The sequence below is a fragment of the Fundulus heteroclitus genome, chromosome 16 (assembly GCF_011125445.2).
Source record: "Fundulus heteroclitus isolate FHET01 chromosome 16, MU-UCD_Fhet_4.1, whole genome shotgun sequence".
Taxonomy (NCBI): Eukaryota; Metazoa; Chordata; class Actinopteri; order Cyprinodontiformes; family Fundulidae; genus Fundulus; species Fundulus heteroclitus.
Window position 1 is genome coordinate 2,161,270 of NC_046376.1, and position 15,530 is coordinate 2,176,799.

At 44.6% G+C, this 15,530-nt stretch overlaps 2 protein-coding genes across 2 annotated transcripts; both read left to right on the top strand.

The window, feature by feature from the left end:
* Positions 1-661: 661 nt before the first annotated feature.
* Positions 662-3,734, top strand: LOC110366374 (keratin, type I cytoskeletal 13). Its single transcript, XM_012857486.3, has 7 exons — positions 662-1,164; positions 1,309-1,391; positions 1,524-1,680; positions 1,766-1,927; positions 2,227-2,352; positions 2,442-2,665; positions 3,509-3,734. The coding sequence occupies exons 1-7, from the start codon at positions 721-723 to the stop codon at positions 3,645-3,647; spliced, it is 1,335 nt and encodes a 444-aa protein (XP_012712940.2). The 5' UTR covers positions 662-720; the 3' UTR covers positions 3,648-3,734.
* Positions 3,735-12,471: 8,737 nt separating this feature from the next.
* On the top strand, positions 12,472-15,351 carry LOC110366373 (keratin, type I cytoskeletal 13). Its single transcript, XM_012857488.3, has 7 exons — positions 12,472-12,944; positions 13,208-13,290; positions 13,381-13,537; positions 13,620-13,781; positions 14,552-14,677; positions 14,751-14,971; positions 15,189-15,351. The coding sequence occupies exons 1-7, from the start codon at positions 12,534-12,536 to the stop codon at positions 15,301-15,303; spliced, it is 1,275 nt and encodes a 424-aa protein (XP_012712942.1). The 5' UTR covers positions 12,472-12,533; the 3' UTR covers positions 15,304-15,351.
* Positions 15,352-15,530: the final 179 nt, after the last annotated feature.

Consider the following 15,530-nt stretch of genomic DNA (forward strand, 5'->3'; position numbering starts at 1 on the left):
CACTAGAACAATAAGATGTTGAAAGTAAATCTCTAAGGTTGGATTGACAGGACAGAGAAATGACAGAAGAACGAGGTAAAAACAGAGAGTTTAAAGTTTAAAAGTACGGAGCTCTGATTTAAAGACCAGAGCATCTCCAGGTTTGCTTTAACGCTGCAGCAGGATGAAATCAGGCTGCACCTGTTCTATCCTGGATTAAAACCAAGCATCGTTGCTCACAGAAACGTCTCCCATTAGAGGGGACTCTGTTCAAACGGATAATCCCTCTGTGGTATTTTATGTCCTAACTCTGACAGGAGAACATTGAGCCACTCCTTCGCTATTTACTGAGGATTAATGCTGACAGATGCGGCCCGGTTGGTCTGTAAATCCTTCTGGCACCTTCTTCAAAGCCGCGCAGGTCACTCCTTTTACTTTGGGCTGTGACTTCTCATTCCTGGAGTGGTTTGATGGTAATGGTTTCCCTGTCTGAACTGGCCTTTTACTAGCATCTATGAAGTAAAATGAAAGTTGGCATGTGGAGCTGTTCTGATTCTGTTAATGATTGGCTCCTGAGTGTCTCTGACACACCTAACGGACAGGTTTCTCCGCCCCAGTTTGACTCCCCATCCTCCTCCTCCTGTGGAGCCCACCAAAGAGTATAAAATAGCAGCTGCTGCCTCACATCTCCACTCTCTCCCCTGCAGCTGAAGCTCAAACACCTCCTGAACCTTCATCATCATGACAAGCTTTTCCTCCAGGTCTCTTGGCGGTGGCTACATGGCCGGCGGCGGCGGCGGCGGCGGCAGCTATAGCAGCATGAGGATGTCCTCTGCCTCCTCTGCCATGTCCATGTACGGCGGCGGCCGCAGCAGTGGAGGCGGAGGCGGAGGTGGAGGTTCCAGCTACAGCTTTGGCTTCGGCGGTGGAGCCGGCTTTGGTGGTGGAGCCGGCTTTGGTGGTGGTGCAGGGGGCGGAGACAACATGAACATCTCAGCCAACGAGAAGGCTACCATGCAGAACCTGAACGACCGTCTGGCCAGCTACCTGGAGACGGTGCGCAAACTGGAGGCAGCCAACGCTGAGCTGGAGAGGAAGATCAAGGAGTTCCTGGAGAAGAAGACCTCTCCATCTTCCAGAGACTACAGCGCCTACTATGTCACCATCGCAGAGCTGCAGGCTAAGGTAGGCTCAGTGATGCTGAAACCAACTAATTTAACGTAGAGGTTCTGAGGGATACATCAGTGAGGATAAAGAGTCAGATAAGGGCTAGAACATTTTGTCTGCATGGATTACAAACTTATGAAACTGGACCTTCTCATCCCTCAGATCCAGCAGGCCACAGTAACAAATGGTGGGATCTACCTCGCCATCGACAACGCCAAGCTGGCTTCTGACGACTTCAGACAGAAGTAAGTAAACAGAGACCTAACAGGCAAAGTTCATTTTAAGGTTAGAACTGCTCAGACCAGAGCTGCAGGTTAGGAGGACATCACAGCATCACACCTGTTCCTGCTGAGAATCTGTATTTGTGTCCACCGCAGGTACGAGAACGAGCTGACCATGCGTCAGTCAGTGGAGGCGGACATCGCCGGGCTCAAACGACTCCTGGATGACATGACCCTGGCCAGATCGGACCTGGAGATGCAGATCGAGGGCCTGAAGGAGGAAATGCTCTACCTGAAGAAGAACCACGAGGAGGTGAGGGGGTGGTGAGAGCCTCTGGAGGTGTTTTGGCGTGGTCGTGTCCGGCTTCATTGACTTCTAAATGTGCTTATGTCTGCAGGAACTTCTGGCCATGCGTACTCAGATGAGCGGCCAGGTGAACGTGGAGGTGGACGCTGCTCCAGGACAAGACCTGGCCAAGATTATGGAGGAGATGAGGGAGCACTATGAGGCAGTCGCCGCCAAGAACAACAAGGAACTAGAGGCCTGGTTCCAGACCAAGGTGAGGAGTCCATGTTCTGTTCAACATGTCTGCATCTGATTGATCCTATCTGCTATAAATATGAAGAAATAGCTTTGTTTTCTCAAAGAGACACAGTCATTGAAACATCAGTTCTTCTGAAGAGGAATTCCTCTTCTTCTGTGATTCTCTGACTCTTGAAGTAGCGCCACCAAGAGTTTAACTGTTTTACTACAGCAGTACAGTAATGCTGCCAGAATGAACTGTGGCATTAGAGGCAGCAGGGGGGCATAGCTCCTTTTAATGGTCTCCTAAAATTCTGATGTTTTTCCTCCACACAGTCAGAATCGCTCAACAAAGAAGTCGCCGTCCACACAGAAACTCTACAGACATCAAAGTCAGAGATATCAGAGCTAAAACGGACGTTACAGGGCCTGGAGATCGAGCTGCAAGCACAACTCAGCATGGTGGGTGCAGTAACACAGACAAACATGCACGATCAAACCTTGACAAACAGTAAATGAACAATTAACCTTCTCCTCTGTGTCTCCAACAGAAATCCGGTTTGGAAAACACGCTGGCTGAGACGCAGAACCGCTACTCCATGCGCCTGTCGAGTTTCCAGCAAAGGGTAATGAGTATGGAGGAACAGCTGACACAACTGAGAGCCGACCTGGAGCGGCAGGGACAGGAGTACCAAATGCTTCTAGACATTAAGACCAGGTTGGAGATGGAGATTGCAGAGTACAGAAGACTTCTGGATGGAGAGGCAGGCAGCGGGTAAGACAGGATCATCTGGAGAACTTTCCTTAAATAACTGTCAGGAAAATATTCCAAAGACAGCAGCGAAATTGGATTAGACCGCTCATAAAAACATAAAAAAATGCAGGTTCCTTTTAAAGGTTCTGCTTGTGTCAGAATAAAACTATTTGCCTTAGCAGTGTTGGCTTTTATTTATTAAAGCATCTACATGGACTAAGAGTTACAAAAAAAAGATATATTTACTTTATGAAACATGTAAAACTCCAAGAACACTGAAAAATAGCTTCACATCATCTGCATAAAGTCGAACTTAGAGCAGCAAAGCAACCAATCAAGGAGCAGCAAAGAGATGAAAAGAAACTTAATTAAATTACTAAAATTAGAACCAGTAGTTCCTCCTAAAACAAACACTTTATGAATTAAACCATACATTTCTGTTATATAGTTTTGTTTACTGTCTCATGAATTGTTAAACATGGCGTAAATGAAACATAAAATACTAAATGTGTTGTTTTTTTTTTACTTTTGGGAGAAAATCTTTCGCACCAGTGCTAAATCATAGCCATAAATATTTAATAACCTTATTTAGTTCTTTGGTTTGTTTTAAATATTTCAATATATCTAAAAAAAAAAAATCCCATTTCAAAGATAATATTTCAGCTAATTTTGTATCGATAAAAATCAAAAAGATTTTTTAGTGATTTTTTATGGGATGTGGTCAGATAATATGTTATGACTCGAGGTCCAACATTTCATGCAAAGTGATCCAATATCAAATAATTTCAATGTTTTAAGCTGACCTATATTCTAAATATTTACATCCATTAAAAAACGTATTTTTCCTGTTTGTCTCATTTACAGCGTCACTTCCTCCACCTCCTCCACTACCGCCTCCGCCGCCAGCTCCACAAGCACCACCACCACCAAGACCAGGTACGTCGTCGTAGAAGAGGTGTTGGTGGATGGAAAGGTGGTGAGCACCTCCACACAGGATGGCTAGCCAGCTCACGCAGGGGAAGCTGTCACAGAAACAAACACGGAAAACTAATTCTGCTGAGGTGCTTTGAAATAAAAAGAACTAAAAAAAATAATTATGTTTGATGTGTCTGTAATTCCTCTGATCACCACCAGGTGAAAACCAAAGACTGCTTTGGCCATTTTTATTATGGGAAAAACTAAGTATTTTATAAATGCACAGATGAATATTTGGTTGTCAAAAATAAGCTGTTTCAGTTAAAAGAAGGAAGAATAGCAAAGTTCAGCCATTTCCTTTATAGAAAATATGAGTTGGTAAAATATTTTATTTCCCTTTGAGCTTAGTAAAGTAGGTTTGTTTGTAATGGAAATAAGAATTAATAAGCAGGAATTATAATAAATATAATATTTTGTGAACAAATGCTATTGCATCAAAGCAAGTTAAAATATATTAGCTCTAAAAGTTCCCCATCAGAAAACTTAAAACCTGAGAATTTGTTAGATTAATCCAAGTTTTTCTGTTAATAAACTCCCTTAGATGAAAACATAGTTGACAAAACTGAGGGAATTGAAATTGAAAAAAAAAACATAATTAATGTAGGAAATGGCTCTAAAAGGAATTAAATAATCTAACATCAGGAAGAAGACACACCTGGTTCCACAATGAAGCCAAAATAGAAAAGTTGTGAGGAAATAATGTACCAAGCATCAGTACCTGATCTTTATCAGAATAATCTTTATTTATATAATCTGGGAATTTGTCTTTGGTTACAGCTCTTCATGCTCTCCACAGCAAAACATGCTGTTTTTATATTTTATAAAAACAGCATGTTTTTTATGTAGGAAAGGTAAAAAAAGGGAGGTTGTGAATGTGAAATAAACATATTTTGTTTCACAGCAGTGTGGCTGAATGCTCAGGCTGTCATGTGATTATTGTGTCCATCAGAGACGCAGCCTGGGGGGTTACTGCCTCTGTAGCGGCTGGTTTTAGCAGATAGCGCTCTGTAGCGCCGCCCTGGAGGTGAAAGTCTGAACAGACCTTGTCCAGGATGTGTGGGGTCTGCAGAGACGTTAGCTGCTCTTTTCCTGACCTTAGATCTGAAGAGGTCCCTGTATGGAGGGAAGGTCTGCCCTGATGGTCCTCTCTGTAGACCTGATTGGTTGTTGTGGTCTGGACCGGGTCTGTTTGGTGGATGAGCCGAACCACCCAGTGATGGAGGAACACATGATAGCAGTGGAGAAGACTTCTAGAGTTGCTGCAGGAAGTCCTTCTTCTGAACGGTATCAATGTGTGAGGACCAGCTCAGGTCCAGAGAAAGGGTGGATCCTCAGAACCACAATGATTCAGTGCTGCTGAGGATAGTGAGGGAAGGTGGTGTTCTCCGTAAGTCCAGCAACATCTCCACAGTCCTGAACGGGCTTAGCTCCAGGTGGTTCTGACTTTACCAGTGGACAAACGGATCCACTTCCTGTCTGTATGCAGTCTCGTCCCCATCCAGGATCAGACCGATGACGATGGTGTCATCTGCAAACTTCACCAGTTTCACTGTCAGGTTCGCTGAGCTGCAGTCATTAGTGTACAGAGAGAAGAGAAGTGGGGAGAGGACACACCCCTGGGGGGCGCCGCTGCTGATGGCTGTAGGGAGACATCTCCTGACTGATGGAGGTACTGTGAGCTGGGTGAGGTTCTGGTGGAGGATGTCTGAGTTGATGGTGTCTACCGCCAAGCAGTGGTGTCAAAAGTACACACATTTGTTACTTAAGTAGAAGTATAGATACTGCAGTTTAAAAACACTCTGGTAAAAGTTGAAGTATCAACTTGACCTCTTTACTCAAGTAAAAGTGAAAAAGTATGTGCTCCAAAAACTACTTAAAGTATAAAAGTATGAAGTAACCTTTAAAAAAATGGCACTATATGAATTGAAAGCTTAATTTAAACACTGATTAGTTCTACATGTGGCCCAAGACACAACATAATCATTAACCCATTAGTCAAAGACAAAGTCACTCAAGGAGCATGTTCTCTCTCAAACTTTATTGGAATTCAATTCCAAACAGAGGTAGTATTCAAGCCTGCAGAACTGCCAGAACATAAATGTGTGAGTTCTATCAAATACCTAAGGTAAACTATACCCTTTGGTGCAAAAACTTTCTATGTAGTTTGTGTGCGGAGGGAGGGAGAGAGAGAGAGAGAGAGAGAGAGAGAGAGAGAGAGAAAGAGAGAAAGAAAGAGAAAGAGAGAGAAAGAGAGAGAAAGAGAGAGAGAAAAAGAGAATAGCTATAGAATAGCTAACCAATGAGTGTTTGCGTTATATGACTCATCCAATTACACCTAGTTCTCACTGGATGGCGCCAATGATCTGCATTGGGTGGCGCACTTTACGTGAAATAAATATTTATAAATATTAAACTGAAGCCAAGAGTAACGAGTAACGTTTGTTTTAAAAATGTAAGGAATAGAAAGTACAGATACTTGTGTGAAAATGTAATGAGTAGAAGTCAGAAGTAGGAAGAAAAATAAGTAATGGAGTAAAGTATAGATACCTAAAAAGTGTACTTAAGTACAGTAACGAAGTATTTGTACTTTGTTACACCGCCAAGGTGTTTCCTCGGTGAACAAACTGCTGGGAGTCCACAAGGGGGCCTGTGATCGCCTTCTGATGCTTCTGATCTCTCAAAGGATTTCATGACTACAGACGTCAGGGCCTCCCAGCTGTCTTCATTTAACTCCATGGTAGCGTGTTACGTCAGGCCCAGGAGGACTGAAGCAGAAGGGAACCTCACGCAGCTCCAGAGTTTTACAGAACCTCCTTCAGCAGCTTTTAGAACATCAATCCACAGGTTGTACAGCAGAGCTGCAGATCGTTGAAGGTCTGCTCGCTGAAAGTCCCACCACAGCTGACTGCCAGGCTGAGGTCTGGACTTTGACTCGAGCATTGCAGCACCTTTATCCTTTTCTCCTTCAGTCATCCAGTTGTAGATCTGCTGCTGTTTGGCATCGTTGTTCTGTTGATGACCCAGTTTGGATCAACTTCAGCTGTTGGACAGATAGACTCATACTTCCTCTGGTGCGTCAACCACAAAACATCCGTACCTGTTGAGTCTTTTTCTAACTGTCCTGTCATGAACTCAAACCTTTAACATGCCAAGGCCTGTAGAGTTTATAGTAGAGTCTAAACTGGATCTCTTGGGGTTTTGGTCATTTCTCTAAGCAGTACTTCCTCTGATGAGTCGTCTGAGACGTCCAACCCTGCCTTTCCTCTTTGGTCTTCAGTTCTAGGGGTCTAAGTATGTTTTGTTTAGAGACCTAGACCCCTAGAACTGCATCCTGAAGTCTAGTTTAAGTCTTCAGTTTTTAATCATATGGTGTAATACATGTGTGCAGTCATCCAACAGGTATGTGCTTTTTTTATGACGAGAACCTCATCAGTCAGCTCAACGGCGCCAACCTGGGGCAGTTCTTGTGTTCTGTTTCCCAACATGTAATTTCTTCCTTAAGCAAACTCAGAGGAAGCAAAAGATCCTCCTCTGTCCATAAAGTTTATGTCAGGCAGCGTTAACCTCCATCTCTCCAACATAACTCAGCTGGAAAGGAGGCAACGCCCTGGCAGCTCGTAAAATGGGACCGGTTTCTGTCGGATCACAAACCTCCACCTGGTCGGTGGAGCAGAGGCATTAGGACTCCACCTGCTGCTGGTAAACACATAAAGTTCAGCTTTATTCTGCAGCCAACAGGAGGAACGACATCCAGGTGGATAGAAGTATGTTTGGTAAATAAAATGCGTGGTCTCATTTAACTCAACCTGTTACGGAGACTAAGACTCAGAACTGGGTTGTTGATCCAGTTGTTAAGCTAAAAGTTTTTTAAGAAGCCAAAGTATTCATCAAAATGTTTGATAATGCATCTTAATTTTGTCAAAACAAGCAACTTTATGCACCGTATGATGCAAGACAAGCATTTATCACCGGCCCAGTCCAACATGGTGGTCGGTCCTTTGCTGGTCAACAGGCCGGATCAATAAATCGTTTGAGCAGCGCCATATTGCCCAATGAGATAACAGGAACCTAATATTGGCCAATCAGAAAGGCTCTTTATCTGTGATGTCAGAGAGCTCCAAAGATGTGAGATTTTTACCCTCAGTAAGCCGTCTGCAGATGCTTTAAACCTTCATTTATATAAAGCAAATCTCCTCAGTTTCAATTTAAAAAGCTCTGAAAGATAAAAGGTCCGTTAAAGTCCAGTAATCCTGCAACGAAACGGGCAGAATAAAAAATCTTACTGAAAAACCCATTTCTATACAGGCAGGCAATTCATAGTTTAGCCCATCGGTGATGAATAGACGTCAGTGAGTTATTTTGTTCTTTAATCAACTGTTTTTTGACTCGCTTTAAAGGTCATTTATCCTCACATTATTGAACTTTATGGATGTGAGACTGAAGGGATGTTGAAAACCGCTGAGACTCAGTTATTAGACGTTAAAGTCACTTAAATTAAAGGATTGTTCTGCTGCGATCCAAAGTCAGAACCACACATCCACAGAGACCCGAGTCTGAGAGCTGAAAACAGCAATGCGTCTGTTCTGGTCCGCTGCAGCTGCCATCTGGTACCGGCCGTCTGGTACCGGCCGTCTGGTACCGGCCGTCTGGTACCGGCCGTCTGGTACCGGCCGCCTGGTACCGGCCGACCACAAAGGTAAGCCGAAGGATTAGAACCACTCAGAAACTTTCTCCTATTAGATCAGAACCGGGTTTTAAAATCATTTCCCAGTCACTACACCGTTCTTTATTAGGAGCTGTGTAGATTAGAATTACACTCGTTGGTTTTATCGTTTGTCTTGTTTCTGTGGACCGGTACCGCGCAGATGTTGATTTATTTATGGTTTGGTTATAATTTTAACAAAATCTTCACTGACATTTAAAATCTTCTTAAAGTAGAAAATGCTTGGTTCTTCTTTTAATAACAGCGTTTAGAATCATGACTAAATAAAGCGAGGCGTGGTCAAAGAGCGACCCGAATCTGGTTCTGTTTGCTGAGGACAGACGTAGTTTATTTTTATTTTTCTTAATCGAGCCAAAGACAATTTACAAACCAGATTCCTCTCTTTTAATGAACCTAATTAAGTTCGGCTGTTTGGATGTGCAGCATTTTATTTATTCAATTAAAATATTGTGGCTCAGTTTTTCTTTTGTTTTTTGCTGGGAAGGCAAAATGTCACAATCTAATATTTCATGATTTTAGGTTTTTTTTGGAATGCAAGACAAAACCTTTGGACCTGATTTTTGAGCTGGGATCTGGGAAAGTTTGCTGGGCTTAGACTTAGACAACTTTATTTGTCATTTTGTATGCACAGAGTGCGTACAGAACGACATTTCGTTGCATACAGCTTGTAAATTGCAATAAAATTAAATTACAGTATAAGGTGCAGCAGTGATTTAAAAGTAAACCATTTAAATGTAGACAATGGGCTGCAGAAGTCTTGCTGGATGAAGGATTCTGACACGAAGCGGCACCAGAATGAGCCAGGAACCGGGCCAGAGAGGTAACGTAATCCTGTGGCGTAATCCTGATTCCTGGCAGAAGCTGCTGAGTTTCTACCGCCTGCAGGCAACAGGGCGACACACAAAGGATGAATGGAGGAGCGTCTCCTCAGCTGTCTGTCGAATTTAACATCAAATCTCACATCAGCGCTGCTCCCAAACGGCAGCTGAGAACAGGCGACTGATAAATGGCTGATCCACATTAAAACTGGCACCACGTGTTTGTGTTAAAGCGTCATGACGATGCTGGAGTTCACCAGAACCAGTAAAAGTATAAAAACACTGGTTCAAAACTACTTAACGTGTAAAAGTCACTTATTTAACCCAGAAACGCTCTGCAGTTTATTAGATCAGGATGGTCAGCTTTAACCCCCCTGACCCTCAGAGGACACCATGCTGCTGATCAGCGGCCGCCTGTCTCCATCCCAACAGATTTGGCTGTAAAAACGAATCAAATGTCCTACAGCGTTACAGCTTTAACATTTGATCTGTAAAAGGTTTGGTTTTAAAGCAGAGAGAGCCACACGAAGGCGTTCAGAACCAGTAAACTCTGCTCAGATCCGTTTGAACTGACAGAGAACCAGGAGAAGTTCAGCAGGTCCTCTGGGCTCTGGCTGGACACCGTGGTCAAACTGGTTTTCTGTCCCTCAGGGCACGCTTTGTGTCCTGGAAACAAATACGGGTTTTTATTTTAGGAGAAAAGGCCTGAAGACAATACGGCCTCTGAGTCTGAGGGCAGCGCCTGTTTGCTGCACGTTAGGAATAACTATCACCGTCAGATTCAGGCCAAATATTTAGGGATCAACACAGACGCCTGAAAACTCAACAAACCCAGGAAATATGGACAGAAAGCAGGTTCTGCCTGTTCAGGCCTCAGAACGTCGTCATCATGTCAGCCAATCCATTAAATCCTGGAGATTTAACGGGGCCAAGCAACATCCATTACTCTGAAGCATGTTGATTTGGCTTCTTCATCTGCTTCGGTTCTCTCCTCCTCCTCCTCCTCCTCCTCCTCCTGCAGACCCGTTCCATCAACCTTCATCCCAAACCGATCAGAGGACAGAACATTTCAGAGCAGGACGGATCCGTAAAACGTCTTCTTGTTCATAAACCAGCCATAAAAAAAACTTTGTTAAACAAACGAGTTATTGCTGTTTTCCCTGGAATGACACCAGAAGAAGAACCTTTATTAAACACAGGAGACGAGTTTTAATAATAATCTTTATTGTCATTGCAGCGTCCATCCCAGTGAGACGTGTCCTCCCGCAGGAAGCAGCGGGCCACCACTGGGCGGCGCCAGAGAGCATTCTGGGCCTGAGGGTCTTGCTCAGGGAGTGGCAGTCACTGAGCTATATTATCCACCGAAGTGCTAATAGCCGCTGTTAGAACGAGTCGCTTTCAAGCCACCGGCCGCCATATTGGTACTCCCTATTTTCCTCCAGTAACTAGGGAATATGTGCGCTACAGCATCGAATAACGAGGATTTTCTCATGTTCAGGGGGGGCTTAAAACTTTTAAAATGTCAAATGCCATATACTTTTATGTTATGTTCTAAAACTATCAAGTACTGAGAAAGTCATGTGCTGAAATATTTTGCATTTAATGTATTTAAATATATATATATATATATATATATATATATATATATATATATATATATATATATATATATATAACATTTATAAATATATAAATAACAATGTACAAAAACATATATTTACATATATGTATACATATACACATACTTATATATATATATATATATATATATATATACACATACTTATATATATATATATATATATATATATATATATATATATATATATATATATATATATATATAATATGACTAACATGTACAATTTTTCAGCACATAATTTCCTAGTAGTTGATAGTGTTAGTACATCCACTGACTGTAGAATTACCTGTGAAACGTTTTCACACAGCCAGAAAACTGCTTGTTGTTGCAACCAAATCCTGTGGGATTCTGTGAGAGTAGGGAGTAGCAAGATGGCGGCCAGTGACTTCAGTTTTTAGGCTAAATCAGCACTCCAGTGTATTATATAGCTCAGTGGTGGCAGTCTGTGGGATTCAAACCAGAGCGCGCTGCTCTCTGACCACTGGGCCACCACTCCTCGCTACTTCACCAAAATGAACAAATATTGAGACCAACAGCAAAATTCAACATAGTTTTAAGTTAATCTGAGTGAGCTGAAGGCTGCTGCCCAGGGAGGAAAACCTAATATTAGGTCCAGGGTGAAAATACTTCTACAAGCTGGCTCAGTTGGTCTGAGGAGAAAACAGCTTCTTGTTCACCCTAAACTTTTGCTCACTCCAATTTATTTATCAAATCCAGACCCAGACTCTTACTGGGCCGCTCCAGAACCTTAATATTACCTACAGTCATGAGAAACATGATGGTAAATTTAAAAGATTTGTTTTTAAGCTTAAATCTACCTGGAGTCTGGATAACTTTCCTAAAGTAAAAACTAAAAGTCTCACTACAGGGATTTTTTGTCTGTTTAAAACGAGAATTTAAAGCTTCAATGTGAATCAGACCCTTTCTGGTGGGAATCTAAGCGGTACGGTGATATGTAGCTGCAGTGTTCTGTAGGCAGCAGCATTTGATGTGGATGAGATAAAAACCGGCAAATATTTGCATTTAAAAGAAAAGAGTGAAATATGTCCTGCAGCTGGGAAGGCTGTGACTCATTTATGGAAATGAGGCGTGACAAACAGACCCTTATATTCATGTGGCTGTTAGGAAACATGAAACCTGTGGTGAAACAACACTAGAACAGCCTGAATGAGACGGCACACATTGGGACGGCTCTTAAAGGTGAGACTTCCATGAGTTTAGGTCCCTTTACCAGGTTTTCCCCTCAGGAGTCATCAGTTTCATCAGAGCTGACTTTCATTGTTTGGTTTCACAATAAGACAACGGAGGGGGGGGGGTTGGTGTACAGACCTGCAGGAACTAAAGCAACAAGACAGGCAGGTCAGGACACGACAGCAGGACTCCTGCTGGATTAACATCGATGGGGGGGGGGGGGGGGGGGGGGGGGGGTTCTGGGTCTGAATGAGCTGATGTCAGATAAAAACTGGTTCTGGAAAATGTCCCTGGAACACTGCAGGGTGATGTTGCAATAAAATAAAAATGCCTAACATTCTTGCCCTGCTGTGGGTTGTCACCATCCTGCCCTGCGGCCTGCGGGGGGGGCAGGGTGGGGGGGGGATGGGTGGGGGGGGGGGTGGATGGCTTACCTGGATCCCTCCCCCTCCAGCAGCATATAAGCAGCCCAGCCCATCCTCTCCTGCACTCTCTCTTTCTCTCCATCCAGAGCAGAAGATCTCCTCCAACATCTCCACCATGTTCTCCACCCGCTCTATCTCCTACTCCAGCGGGGGCCGCCTTGGCTCCATGAGGGCCCCCAGCGTGTACGGTGGTGCCGGGGGCTCTGGAGTCCGGATCTCCAGCAGCAGCGCCTCCAGGAGCTTCGCCTCTGGTGGTGGGGCAGGCTTTGCTTCGGGTGGTGGGGCCAGCTTCTCCTCTGGTGGAGGCTTCAGCCTGTCTGACGCCCTGGACATCTCTGACAACAAGAAGGCCGCCATGCAGAACCTGAACGACCGCCTGGCCTCCTACCTGGAGAAGGTGCGCAACCTGGAGACCGCCAACGCTGAGCTGGAGAGGAAGATCAGGGAATTCCTGGAGCAGAAGGCCAAACCTGAGAGCCAAGACTACTCCAGGTTCCTGACGATTATCAGCGAGCTACAGGGCAAGGTGAGTCCAGGTTCTGTTTTTTTTAGGTCAGGGCAGAGAAACTAGAGATGCTCTGTTTGTTAAAACACAATGCCTGAAACAAATCCTCCCCGCCGGGCCACGCCCTGCAGGAAGATCAGCTTCCTGCAGGAGGAAACTGGGCCGACCACACCCAGAACACCGCCTGAGTCCACAGCTCCACCTGAGCCGGCCTCATTTACCTGAGATTTCCATATTTTACTCAGAGACACAGGCGTGCCGGTTCATGTTTCTTCTCCTTTTAGATCATCAGTGCCACCTGCGACAACGGATCTCTGACTCTGTCCATCGATAACGCCAAGCTGGCTCAGGATGACTTCAGGGTCAAGTGAGTCCAAACACTCGATCCGTGCAGAACCTTTTTCCCCTCCCTGTTTCCAGCCTGTCACTCAGTCTGCTTGTCTGATCCACGTGGCAGGTACGAGAACGAGCTGGCCATGCGTACGAGCGTGGAGGCCGACATCGCCGGGCTGAAGAGGCTCCTGGACGAACTGACCCTGGCCAGGTCCGACCTGGAGATGCAGATCGAGTCTCTGAGGGAGGAGCTGATCTACCTGAAGAAGAACCACGAGGAGGTGAGCATGAAGATGTGAACCAACTGCCTTCAGCTCAGGTGTCAGTGGAGCAGAGCCTCAGTCACAAACATTATTCCTGCAGGACCTGCTGAGCATGAGGTCTCAGGTGGGTGGTCAGATCAACGTGGAGGTGGAAGCCGCGCCCCAGCAGGACCTGACCGCCATCATGGCCGAAATAAGAGAGCACTACGAGACCGTCGCCAACAAGAACCGCAAAGATCTGGAGAGCTGGTTCCAGGCCAAGGTGAGCTTTCCCAAAGCACCCAGAGCCTTTTTTTTTATTTCAGGTGAAGCATCAGGACCAAAAGAGGTTTTATTGGTTCAGGTACAGAGAACCAAAGTCTAAATCTGAACAGAGGAAACACTTTCACCTGTGGAGCTCCAAAAAGCACCGCAGTCCAGCAAATAACTCTCATTATTTATAGGAATCAGAATTTAGATCAAATTCAACACAAATGTTTGCAATCACTGACACTTGGAAATAATAAAATACACAATTAAACAATCTGATGGGAAATACTTCATTAGTTCATTAGTGTTTCATTAGTTTGTGGTTCCTCTGATGAGCCCCGCCTTATCCTCCCACAATGAGTGCTAGCCCCGCCCACAGGCCGGCCGAGGCTCACAGCCGAATCATTTTTACAACGTTTTTTAATAAAATGAAACAATGATATATTTAAATATTAAATACCATAAATACATTATATATAACACTGAATTCATTTAATTAACTTTTTAATTTGTGACACATTCGGCCCTCCGTACGTTCGGCCCGTCCTCGTTATGTCGACATCTAGTGGCGACAAGAGGAACTGCATTTCATGACTTTAAATGTCAAAACGCAATTCCTCTAACCGCCACCAGATGTCGGCATAACCATGTAATCCCGTGATTTTAAAATGAACATAAAAAGATTAAAAAAGGAAAGTAAAACTTTTATGTGGTTAACGAGTCAACAGCAGACCTGAGCAGCAGAGTTTCATCTGATGTTTTTTTCCTGTTTTCTGTTTTCAGTCTGAGGAGCTGAACAAAGAGGTCATCGTGAGCACAGAGACGCTCCAATCCTCGCGTTCTGAAATCAATGAACTCAAACGCACTCTACAGGGTCTGGAGATCGAGCTCCAGTCGCAGCTCAGCATGGTGGGTCTCCAGGAGCTTCTCCTCTAGCCAAGCTTCAACCACGTTTCCTCACACCTTCCTCTCATCTCTGCAGAAAGCATCTCTGGAGGGGACGCTGGACGAAACGCAGGCCAGGTATTCCAACATGCTAGCAGGCTACCAGAACCAGGTGTCGTCTCTGGAGGAGCAGCTGATGAGGCTGAGGGGTGACCTGGACCGGCAGGGCCAGGAGTACCAGATGCTGCTGGACATGAAGACCAGGCTGGAGATGGAGATCGCAGAGTACCGACGGCTGCTGGACGGAGAGGCGTCAGGGTGAGCAACCTCTTCACACCTGGCACAGGTGTAGCAAAGTAACCCATCACAGTTAGGCACTGAAGAAGCTACACCTTTTGGGCCTTTGAAAAAGTTTAAACCTCTTGTGTGAGTGATAAAAAATAAAAAATAAAGGAGCACAAAGTAAAAGCAAAGCATCTGCAGAACAAACCCATCCCAGTCCAGAAGAATCTAACTCCTCTCTGCTCTTCCTCAGCTCCTCCTCCTCCTCTTCCACCACCTCCACCACCACCACTCGGAAGGTGATGATCGTCACCAAAGAGACCTCAGAGAACGGAGAGGTCATTACGGAAACGCAGGAGTATTCGTGAGACGTTGATCACCAGCTGCTTTCACCAATAAAACACTACTGAGCAACCTCTGAGTCTCTGTGGTTCTGTTTGTTGTAGCCCAGAACCTCCTGGTGGGTTTTAACCCGCGTGGGTCAACGCTGCTTCATGATGCATCAGTTCAGACCTAGATAAATCCAACCTCTAACGAACGTAAAGCATCAAACAGAGCTCTCTGGAGGTCTGGACTTTGACTAGACCGCTAAAGT

Coding starts and splice junctions, on each gene's coding strand:
- LOC110366374 (XM_012857486.3), top strand. CDS start 721: ATGACAAGCTTTTCCTCCAGGTCTCTTGGCGGTGGCTACATGGCCGGC. Junction 1,165..1,308: donor TCGCAGAGCTGCAGGCTAAG/GTAGGCTCAGTG, acceptor CTCATCCCTCAG/ATCCAGCAGGCCACAGTAAC. Junction 2,353..2,441: donor TGCAAGCACAACTCAGCATG/GTGGGTGCAGTA, acceptor TGTCTCCAACAG/AAATCCGGTTTGGAAAACAC.
- LOC110366373 (XM_012857488.3), top strand. CDS start 12,534: ATGTTCTCCACCCGCTCTATCTCCTACTCCAGCGGGGGCCGCCTTGGC. Junction 13,291..13,380: donor CAGGATGACTTCAGGGTCAA/GTGAGTCCAAAC, acceptor TCCACGTGGCAG/GTACGAGAACGAGCTGGCCA. Junction 14,972..15,188: donor CTGGACGGAGAGGCGTCAGG/GTGAGCAACCTC, acceptor GCTCTTCCTCAG/CTCCTCCTCCTCCTCTTCCA.